This window comes from Chelonoidis abingdonii, chromosome 26 (genome assembly GCF_003597395.2).
Source record: "Chelonoidis abingdonii isolate Lonesome George chromosome 26, CheloAbing_2.0, whole genome shotgun sequence".
Taxonomy (NCBI): domain Eukaryota; kingdom Metazoa; phylum Chordata; order Testudines; family Testudinidae; genus Chelonoidis; species Chelonoidis abingdonii.
Genome location: NC_133794.1, coordinates 1,572,515 through 1,583,741, shown reverse-complemented (window position 1 = coordinate 1,583,741; position 11,227 = coordinate 1,572,515). Strand labels below are relative to the sequence as shown.

Below are 11,227 nucleotides of genomic sequence, written 5' to 3'. Positions count from 1 at the left end.
AGACAGGGTTAGCTCCCCACATAGCCAGGAGCTGCTGGATGGGCCCATAAAAGATATCCTGGCCTCACCATGCACCCCTAATCAGAGGCCAGCAGGGTGTTCCCAATGGGGGGCGCTGGGTCCACTCTCCCATTTTACCCAGAATAATAGCATCATCCATCTCTTATCTAGCGCTTCCCAGCCGTAGAGCTCAAAGCACTGCACACACTCAGTTTCATTATTCCTGTGCTGTAGATGGAGAAACTTAGACACAGGGAAGGGACAAAACTTGCCCCAAATCACTCAGCAGTTCAGTGGCAGAGGTGGGAATGGAGCTCAGGCCTCCAGGAGTCCACTAGGCTGTGCCGCTTCAAGCCTTCTGCCCCCACGCTGCCAGACCCGGCCAGTCCCGCACCCCCCACCCCAAGCCAGTCAGCCCAGCAGCCTTCCCAGTGCCAAGAACCAAACTTTTATTGCAAAACCACAAGATTATAAATAAGAATTGCACTTGGGTTGTGGAGAGGGGGAACCCCCGCACTGGGCTCTGTGGAGATCAGGGGAGAGGGGCCTCCAGCTCAAATTCAGGTAGGGGAGGAGACCCCATGGTGCTCTGTGCACATGAGGTGGGGGCGGGGGAGACAGGAGGATTCTCAGTGCCCAGCAAGTTTGAGGAACAGGAGGGGGAGGGAGACGAAACCCCGGCACATGGGGCCTGGGCTGGGATTATGGGGCTGGGATTATGGGGCTGCCCAGAGATCAGGGGAGCCTGTGGAGACCCCCTGCTCTGCATTAACAGCAGGGATCCAGCCTCTGGCTGGGGCTTTTTCAGGGGAGGGTTTATGGACCCAGCAGCCCCAACCCTCTTCTCTTTTACCCCCACTACTCCACTGGGGCTGAGCTGCCCAACCCCTCCCAGGGTAACAGCCCTTCTAGAGGCAGTGGGGTGAACTCTGCAGAGATGGGTCCCCAGCCTGCCCTCCAGCCCCAAGGGGGGGAGTGGAGTCAGGGCTGAGTGACCTCCCCTCGCTAAGGCTAACGACCCTCCTGAGCCTAGAATCAGAGGAGTTTTAAAAGAGTCAGTGTCAGTTAAAAATACAATGGGCCTATATGGGTGTCAGGGCTGCCCTGGCACCAGGGTGAGGGGCCCAGCAGGAGGCAAGTAGCCAGCACTTGCCCCCTGAGCCCCAGGAAGCCACACAGGGGCTGTGCTACTGTCCCTGCCCCCCTGGGCTCCCCCAGTGTAAGGGCTCCCTGCTGGTGCCTGGGCAGGGGAGGGGTGCACAGGCCGGGGCGCTCAGGATCTGCACCAGCAGGTCGGTGGCCAGGGTGTGTGAGGGCTCCTCAAAACCAATGGTCAGCAGTGGCTGGAAGTCACCCGTGGGCTGCAGGCACAGCACCCTGCAAGGAGAGCGAGGGGCACATTACAGCCTCTGCCCAGGCCCAGGGGCACCCAGGCCAGCCAGCACCCAGCCAAGCCCTGCCCAGGCGCACCCTGCCCAGCCCCCGCCCAGAGCCAGCCGGGCCCCCACACCCTGCCAGCACCACACCCACCCACTGCCAGGGGCGCCCAACCCAGTCAGAGCACTCAGGTTGTCCTTGCTCCGATCCACCCAGCCATTGCTCTCCCCACCCCTCCCTGTCTCCTGAGCCCTCTGGCAGCCCCTCACCCACCTGGCTGCCAGACCCCCACCCAACCCCGGGGCCCCTGTGTCAGCCCTGGCAGGAGGGGGCACTACTCTCTGTTCCCTGGTCCAGGGTCACGCCAGGCTTAGCCCGCGGTGCCTGCAGCAGGATGGGTTTGGGCGGTGCCTCCGCAGGGAGGGGCTCGGGTGGAGACACGGTTATGGGGACGTGGGGTCAACTGGGCCGGACCACGTCACTGGGGTCGACAGCAACCCCCACCCCCTCATGGCAGCTCCCCACCTCTCACTGCTGCAGCCAGGAACCCTCTCCCTGCCCCACAGCCCCTTGGCCCACACCCCGGCACTCACCACTGCAGTACGTCGGAGGAGTGCTCTGCATCGGGGTCCAGCGGCACCCAGCGCCCGATGGACCAGAGCTTCTGCATCTTGACGGCGTTCTCCCTGCCCGTGTCCCGGAAGCACAGGAAGTAGCTGCAACAAAATTGGGGGGTGAAGGTCGGGGGAGGGGTCGGACTGGGGCAAAGCCTCCACCCCCACCCCGGGAGACGATCTGGGGCAGCGGGCCTGGGGAGGAGCCTGCAGGGAGCAGTGCAAATTGGAGATCGGGGGAGATGCCTGGCAGAGGGAAGGGGTGGTAGTCAGGGGGGCACACAGTGCCCAGTGGGGGGCCAAGTGAACCCCTCCATCTCCCCCATCTATACCTGAGCTCCCTGCTGCCCTCCCACCACAGATGCCCCTAGGTCCCTGCCTACGAGGCAGGAAGGGTTGAGGGGCGGGGTTGTCCCCTAACTCTGGGGCTCGGCTGAATCGCTGCAGCTCAACATCAAATCTCACTTGGGCCCAGCCCCAACCCCCAGGGCCCAGCAGCTCACTACTCTGTGCGGTGCCCCCGGCGCTGCCCCCCGGCGCCCACCCCCTCCTCCAGAATGTCCAGGTTCCAGCGCATCTTCTTGTAGAGGTTGCGGGGCAGATGGGCGGCTGTGTAGGGCGCGGAGATGCAGAAGCGGAAGACGGAGAGCTGGCGCCACTCGCTCAGCCAGAAGCGGCCACAGAAGAAACATGAGACGCTGGAGGAGGGGGAGAAAAACTAAACAGATGGGGTAAAAGGCCCCTCTCCAGCGGGGGGAGCCATGGAGGGGCCAGCGTCCTCTGCCACCTGCAGCATAGCGCCCCCTAGCGCTGCATAGGGGCATTGGGGCTGGCTGAAAAGGAGCAGCTCCTTCTCCTGAGACCCCCGCCCCCGTTCCCTGCAGCACAGCGCCCCCTAATGATGTACAGGGGTCTGTGCTGACTGCGAAGGGACAGCGCCCCCTGCTGAGCCCCAACCCTCACATACCTGAAGGGATCGGTGTCCTCCAGGGAGACGAAGCTGAAGGAGGCGTACATCAGCACCAGCTGCTCCAGTCGCAACGCCAGCTGCTCTGAGATCTCCAGCAGCTGCAGGGGAGAGAGACAGGGAGCCTCTGAGTGTGGGCCTGGCACTGAGCTGAGGGCACGACCCTGGAGGGGGACAGTGTCCCCCAGCACCAGGCAGGGAGGGACCCCGAGAGTCAACATTCAGTCACAATCAACAGCTTGGGTGTCGGGGCTGCCCTGATGCTGGGGTGAGGGGCAGAAGGAGTCACAAGGAAGCCTTCCCGGGATGGGCAGCCCAGTCCCCTTCCTGGTCTTACTCCCAGGAGGGCTGCCACCCCTCGTCAAGTCACGGAGCCCGATGGGAGCTTCCTGGGTCCTGCCAGCCACCAGCCTCCAGGCATCCCGGCCCAGCATGTCTAGGGCAGGCTGGTAACCTGGCCCCTTCTACCCCCCAACACAGCCTGGCTGGAGGACGGGTACCGTTCGCTGGTCTGCACTGGAGGCTGGAGCCCCTCCCCCATTTCGTTAGTGAGGACATTCAACGGGACTGGACCCAACAGTGATCCAGACGACACCCCAGCCAAGCCCTGCCATGTCCCTCCCCAGCCACACCCCACACTATGCCCAGCTACCTAGCCCCCCCTTGAACCTCTAGCCCCCGCCCTGCACAATGCCACCACTACCATTATTACCCCATGCCCTCTGGCCCAGCACATCACTCTCAGCCTTCAGTTCTGCTCCTGGAGCCTGTATTCAAATACATCACAACGTCACCTCCAAGGTACGTGTCAGTTAGCTCTGAGCTGGGGGTCCTGACTCCCAGCACCCCTGCTCTAACCACTAGACTCCCGTCCCCTCCCAGAGCTGAGGGTAAAACCCAGGAGTTCTGACTTCCAGCTCCCTCCACCCCATCCAACATCTTTAACAGGACAGTAGAGAAGGCAGGTGACCTTTTGCCCCCATGCGGGGCAGTCACACCCCACTCCCCCCCAAACCTCTATGCAGGCATCTGTGATCCTACCCCCACCCCCAGCTGACTCACCCTCTTGCGCACGGACGTCTGCAGGGCACCCAGGCCAGAGTTGTAGCTGCGGGCAGTGGACTCCAGGTATTCGAAGTAGGGCTGGCACATCTGCAGGAAGGTGGGCATGGCCTTGGCAAACTGCTCCTTCTGCATCCTGTCCCTGCTGGAAAGGCAGCAGGCACCCGGTCACAAGGGGCCAGAGGGGGCTTGTTGACAAGTGGAGACCCCCTACCCTGAATCACAGAGCCCCAGTGCCAGGCTGGGCCATGTGGGTCAGCAGTGACTTCAAGACAAGAGAGCCCCCTACTGCTCCCTGGCTCCTCACCAGCCCACTCCTGGCCCTGGGGAACTGCGAGTTCTGCATCTCCAGGTGGTACCGCCCAACACCACTCTCCATTCTGCCCTGGGGCTCAGATGCCCACAAGCCCCCTGGCAGAGAGCTGGGCACCCACAGCTCCTGTTTGATATAGACCGGCCTCTTCCAGCGGGCAAAGGTGGCTCCTGAAACCTCCACTCCCAGCTGGGTCAGATCAGAGGTGACTGGCGAATTCCCCTTTTCCCCTGGAGGGCAGACCCCTGGCAGGGCATGGCCTCCCCATCATGTGGGGTACTGCCCAGATGAGCCCCTGGCCCCTCAGCAGGACAGCTGGGATCCCGGCATGGCACTGCCCAGAGCGGGTGCTGTGAGGGGGGTGCCCGCTGGTCAGGCATTAATCCTGCCCAGCACTGTCTCATCCAGTGTGGGCTCCAACCCATCCTGGGTCCATCCTCCCCTGTGTTCCTAGCCTCCTCGCCAGCGTCAGCCGCTCTGCCCAGCTCAATGCTACCTGGACCCCTCCCTTCAGCACACACAGCTGCCCGGGATGGGGTGGAGGTGAACTGGCCCACTGCCCCCACCCTGCTGCCAGGCTGCCCCCACATCTGTCCCCCCCATGCCAGCCCCCTCTCTCCCCACTGCCCCCCTACACTGCCCCTCTGTGCCAGGCTTCCCCTTAACCCTGCCCCCCGCCGCTGCCCCCCATGCCAGCTCCCTCACTCCCCACTGCCCCCTCTGTGCTAGGCTTCTCCCTCCCCCTACTGCCCCCATCTTTACCCCTCATGCCAGTCCCTTCTCTCCTCTCTGTGCCAGGCTTCCCCCTCCCATCACCTCTATCCCCCATGCCAGCCCCTTCTCTCCCCACTGCCCCACCACAACCTGCTTACCCCACTATCCCCCAGTTCCCTGTTGGCCCATTTCTTTGCCATACACCCTCCCTTCCCCATTGCCCCCATGCTAGGTGCCATCCCCTCCGCCAGTCACCCCCCCCATCTCCTCACGCCAGCCCCCTCCAGTGCCAGGCACCCTCCCACACACACACCCCACCTGTAGAGCAGGTATGTCTGGAAATCCTCTGCTTTCTTCAGCAGGTACTTGAGTTTCTCCGTGACGGGGGTGAGCAGCTCTTCCAGAGTGAGGTTCTCATGGGTCGGGGACTTGGCCTGTGGTGTCGGGCAGCTCAGCCAGCGAGCTTCAGCCGCGGGCAAAGAGAAGAGGCTGTGCTCAGGGCTGCAGGGAGCCAGGCTCGCTGCACTGCCTGGGCTGAAGCACTGGACCTTGGCAGAGCCCTCTGGGCAGAAGGTGCCACCGTACCCCTGCTTGCCTGTCATCGCAGGGTCCCGGCTTGGCGTCTGCAAGAGAGGGAGCCACTGAGGCTGGGGCAGGGGGCCGTGGGTTTTGCCCCCACCGGGGAGCAGTCATTACCTGAAGGGATCGGCCAGGAGAGCGGGTTACTTTGCCCCCCAGCCTGATGCCACCAATCCCCCATGCATCTCCCAAGGGCAGTGGAGAGCGTGCCAACTCAGGGGGGTGAAGGCCTTGTCTACACGGGGAAGATAATCTGAATTAGCTAACAGGGCGAATTCAAACCAGATTAGTCTCCCGTCCGGACATTCCCATTCCAGATAGAGGTGCCCTCAAGCTGGATTCGCCCTGGCTGTAGAGAATCCCCGAGAGGGATCAGGCTCTGCCCTAGGTGGGGAAGAGGGGACAGGCCCTCACCTGCCCCCTGCTTTGGTGGTCTCAGGATCACCCAGAGGTGCTGCCAACTCCCCTGCCCAGCTGTGCCCAGGAGCCCCAGGGCCAGGGTCCTGCAGCGGGGGAACCCTGTTAGGGCCCATCTAGGCCACCTCCTGCGGGGGGCCAGGGTGGGGCTGTGCCCGACTGCGGGAGCAGCCCCCGCTCTGGGCTAGGCGCCCCAATGACAAGGAGCTGGGCAGGGGGAGGGGGCATCTCCCACCAGGCCCCCAGGTAAGTGGCTGCTGCATGAGAAAGTGTTAACCTCACTGCCTCAGTTTCCCCATCGGTGTAACGGGCGGGGGGGTTCGACTGCAGGGGCGGTGGGCGGGGCTATGACCTTGGAGGCGGGGCTCAGGGCAGCTTTGGAGCGGGACAAAGCGATAGGGGCGGGGCCCTCTGACGGTTGGTTCCCCTCCCCTTCACCTGCTCCTTCTCCTGCGCCTCGCGAGCGGGACCCTTCCCACTGCCGCTCCCGTCAGGGGCGGGGCCAAAGGAGGGGGCGTGGCCCCGCGCGTCCCAAGGGAGAGGGCGGGGCCTTGGCCGGCAGAGAAAAGCAAATCAAGGGGGGAAGGGGGATGTTTGCAACAGGGACCCCCTTGCTAAGCGGGCCAGCCCCACACCCCTGCGGGGGTCCCAGTTCCCCCCCATGCTAGGGACCTAGACAGCCCTTACAGCCACCCCCCCACCATGCCCCCTGCCCACCACTCCTCCCCCTCTGCAGAAGCTGCACTGAGGGGCCTGGATTGTCACCCCCTGTCCAGGGACCATGTGTGGGGGCAGGGAGCAGCTCCCCCGGGGGGGGGGGCACAAAGTGGGACATCCCCAAGGCTGCCCACCCTGACCCTCCTTGTGGGTGCTCAGGGTGTCCCTGACCCTGACACCCCCCTGCAGGGGCTGTGGGCAGGAGACAGAACTGCCACTTCACAGAAAAAAACAGATTTGTTTTCCTTCCACATGGGACCAAAAATGTGGGAAGGAGTCAGAAGAATCACACTCTTCCCTAAAGCACAATTAGAATCTGTTCTAGCTGTTGCTCTGGGTTGAGGAGCACCTGCCATTATGGTAAAAATCACAACTGGCCATGCTGAATTGGGGGGGGGGGGGCTACTTAAAATATTTCCGCCAGTCCAATTTACAAACAAGGAATCTGAGTGGTTCCTTCTGGCCCTTCAATATTTCAGCTGCTTCAACCCAGTCCTGCCGAAGTGTCAGTTTCATCCAAGGAACGTTTTTCTGGCCAGAGGAGCCAGCTCTGCCCCATAAAGCCCCAGATGCTGGAGTCCTGGGATTTGTTTCTGCAGCAAAGCCTTTTACCCCCATACATGAAGAGGTGTTTCACAGAATTGACACCAGAAGGGATAATTTAATCATCTAAGCTGGCCCCCTGTATAGTACAGCCCATTAACCACCCCCAGATACCCCACAGTGAGGACAGAGACTTAGATGACTCTAAACTGATACAGACCCAGGGCTGAGAGGGGCACCCCAGCCCTACAGCAGGCCAGTGGGACCAGGGCACACATAAACCCATCCCAGCAGTAGCAGGATTTCAGCCCCATTCTTCAGCAAGGGGTTCATGCTCCAGAACAAGGCAGGAGAAATCAAAGCAACCTGATTCTTTCCCTTGCCCCAGGATTCAGCTCCTGTAGGCCCCTACCTGCTCCCTGCAGGTCTGCTGTGTCTCTCTGACCACCTGGCTTGGTGGCCTCTTATCTCAGGCTCTGTGCTGCCCCACTCTCAAAACCATCACGGGGGGGGGGGGGGGGGCAGCTAATTAACTACAGGTGGGGGTGGGCTAAACCCACCTTCTTTAAAGGGCCAGACCAGCCTGAGCCAGACACAGCTGGTCTCCTGCTCTAGCTCCATCCGTTTAGATGTGGGTGGGAGTTTTTCCTTGGGAGTTGGATCAGACCTGTTGTGAAAGCAGGGTAAAGACCCCGTGTGGACGCAGTTATTCCACTAATAGAACAGCTCCAGTAGCGCCGCCTGGAGCTACGTTTTTGCCCAAGGTTTCTGTTTTCAGCTGCTTAGAACTTTGCCAAAGTTTCATTGTTTGGGACAAAACATCCCCCGCTGGGTGTCTGCTTCAGGTGAACTTGGGGAGTTTAAAACCACACATCTGGGGGGAAAGGCCATTTAGCCCATGTGGAAATTTTTTCCCAACCATTTGGTTCAGCAGCTCTAGTGCCCCCGTGTGGTGACACAGGGACCTTTGATGGATGTGGGGGGCAGAGGTCCTGGGGTCAGGGAGATGCCGCTCTTTGGGCAAGGGACTGTCTTCCTGGCCTGTATTTGTACAGCACCTGGCACTATGTGCTCCTGGTCCATGATTAGGATGCCCAGGCACTACTGTAATACTCCTAATACCATACAGCACCGAGCACCAGGTCTTGGTCTGACTGGGGTGCCTAGGCATTACCATAATACACCTACTAACTAACTAACTTATACAATGTGATCCCAACATGCTCTGAACTCAGAGACCAGAATAAACTGAGCCGTGGGTTAGAACAAGCCAGGAAAGAATTGTTTTCCTGGGGACAACTTTAAAATACGTTTTTAAAGCTTAGGGCAAAGTTTTGTTGTAGGGTTTTTCCAAGTTTTCATCAAAAAGCCAATATGCGTTAAACAAAGTCATTTGAATGGAAAATATATTTGGCACCCCAACCCCACTTATTGTTTAAAATAATCTCATGACATTTTAGGCCAATCTTGCAATTTGGGGCAGGGAGGGAGGGTGACTCAGGATTTTAAAATGCCTGGGGTTAGCAATGCTGGATGTCCCCTTACTCATTGGTGTGTGGCTCAGGGATAAGCCAGTAGGAGGTGCTATAGGCTGCCGGCTCGTTTCTTCTCTGGCTTCTCCATTGATTTCTGCAGAATTCCAGATTCCAGCCGTTATGGATTCATCACAATGATGACTATCCATGCTCCATCTTGGTTGGTGTTAACTCTGGTCCCTAACAACAAGTCAAAATGGCCAGTGTGTTAACCATTGATAATTTTAGCCCAAACATCTGGCTCGTACCAGGCTTGGGGACCGAGGGCAGGGCTTGCAGGTTACACCTGTCCCCTAACCTTTGTTGTGTCGATTTAGATTGCAAGTGCCTTGGGACGAAGGCCATCTCAGCGGGTGTCTGTGCAGCTCCGAACGAAGCCATCCCAATGTCTGCTGTTCTGTGTTTGCACAGCACCCCCAGCAGGGTCTGATCTTGATTGTCCATTCCCCTGACACCATTGTAAGAAACATGATTCTCTTCTCCTCCCTCTGAGCCCTGAGCTAGCTTAGACCATGCTGCCCATCACCTTGGCATCAGGCCTTTTATCACTTGCTGCCGAGGGAAGAGCTAAGGACAAGGCCAGAAGGAGACACAAGGAGGCAGTCCTGGGCCAGCATGGGTGCCATGAGATGCCCCCTCTGGGGATCACAGCATTGGGAGTTAATAGCTGAGTACAGGCACGCTGGGCCTGTTACATGCATGAGAGGGCAAACCCCTGCCCAACCCAGCCTGGGCCCCCAGGTGCCCCAGCCCAGCCCAAAACAGGTGTATAGAGAGCTCTGGGCTGCAAGACCTCTGAGCTGAGCCTTGCAGGTGCCAGACTAGCTGATCACGATGATCCCTTCTCCTCAATGGCTATAAATGAGCCTTCAGGACCAGCCCATGGCTGACCTGCTCAGCCGCTACCCTCCAGCAGTAGGGGAGCTCAGGGCCAGCATGGGCTTCCCCAGTGGTGGGTTGAGAGGCAGGTGCACCCCACATCCTGGGCAGCTCCTCCAGGGCTCATTTGTCTGGAGGCAAGACACTGGCAGAAGGTAAGGCCCCTCTGCCCAGCCCCCATGGGCTCTGGCCACTTGCTCCAGGAATGCAGCCACATGGCTGGTTGCTGGCAGTGCCGGCCCAGGAGCACATCTGAGGGGCAGAGCCCCAGCGGAGGTAACTTAGCATTGTGCGAGTGGTGTCAATGATCCCCAGCTGGTGTCAGTCTAGGGCACCCATGGAGAGCTGGCAACTAGCCCCGCTGGGGAGGTGGCCCCAAGTGTTTGTGCCATGATGCCCCAAGTGCTGGGTGGAAGACCAGGGATGAGTGGGACACGTAGGAGGCTGCTGAGGCATTTGCTGGTGTGCGGAGCGGGTCAGCAGAGAGCTGGACAGATGACAGGACGGGGAGCTCTCTTCTCTGTCTGTATGAACCCACTACCCCATTGCAGCACCAGGGGGCGCTGTGCTGCAGGGACAGGGAGTCTCAGGAGGGTGCACTCTCCCCTTGCAGATAGCACCAAATCCAGTACCCAAGAGCAGGCCTAGGGGACGCTGTGGTCAGTAGGGAGCATTTCCCCTCAGTCAGTGATGACCCCAATGCTCCTGTGGGGCGATAGGGGGCGCTGTGCTGCTGGTAGGTCTACTGCTCAGACAGACCCCAAACCTAGCCAGGCATGCTGAATAAAGATCCCCCAGGGCCCAGGCTCCATTCCAGCTCCCTCCATGAGAATCCCCCCTGCCTCTCTCAATCCCCATATAGGAGAATCTGGACTTGGGCATTTCCCCCACTTCCTGTCCCAAACTGCCATGCACAGGGCCCTGGATGAGCTAAATAAACTCCAGGCCCACTGCAGCACTGCCCTATTCCCCAGAAGGGGGCGCTGCAGCTACCATCCCTGCCAGGGGAGTCTCCTCTCCACTGAACTCACCAGGTCCGTATTAACCCCTGCTGCACTGAGGTCAGGTGCCTCCGTTGGTTCCTGGGCCTTCTGCAGCAGGTTGAGGGCCCAGCCATGGGGCCACCACATGCTGCCCAGTCCCTCCGGCTTGTCCCGCCTGGCAGCTTCTCAGCACCATTGTGGGGAGCTTCCTACCCAGCCTTCAATGTGCTTCTTAACCAGGGGGAGGGGAGCATCAGTCTCACAAAGTTACCAGTGGGGAAACTGAAGCACAGGAAGCTTGCCCAAGGTCAGTGGTAGCGGCAGGAACTGAGCTCAGGAGTTCTGGTTCACAGCCCCCTCCCTCCTGCTCAAAGCACTAGACCCCACTCTCCTCCCAGAGCTGGGCATGGAACCCAGGAGTCCTGAGTCCCAGCTGCTGCTCCCGAAGGGTTTCCCATAGCACTGCTCTCCTTGAGGGCTCTTCTAGCCTCCTGCAATGAGACACCTCTGACAGCTGGGCTGCAACA

The 11,227-nt window shown here is 60.1% G+C and overlaps 1 protein-coding gene across 2 annotated transcripts; it reads right to left on the bottom strand.

Moving 5' to 3' along the window:
- Positions 1-713: 713 nt before the first annotated feature.
- Positions 714-5,780, bottom strand: C26H19orf67 (chromosome 26 C19orf67 homolog). Of its 2 annotated transcripts, none has more exons than XM_075060993.1 (6): positions 5,366-5,780; positions 4,021-4,165; positions 2,959-3,059; positions 2,495-2,689; positions 1,971-2,093; positions 714-1,377 (listed from the first exon to the last, which is right to left on the bottom strand). In XM_075060993.1, the coding sequence occupies exons 1-6, from the start codon at positions 5,647-5,649 to the stop codon at positions 1,188-1,190; spliced, it is 1,038 nt and encodes a 345-aa protein (XP_074917094.1). In that variant the 5' UTR covers positions 5,650-5,780; the 3' UTR covers positions 714-1,187. The 2 variants fall into 2 exon arrangements, with proteins under 2 accessions (XP_074917094.1, XP_074917095.1); XM_075060994.1 differs by having other exon boundaries at positions 4,021-4,162.
- Between the last annotated feature and the right edge of the window lie 5,447 nt (positions 5,781-11,227).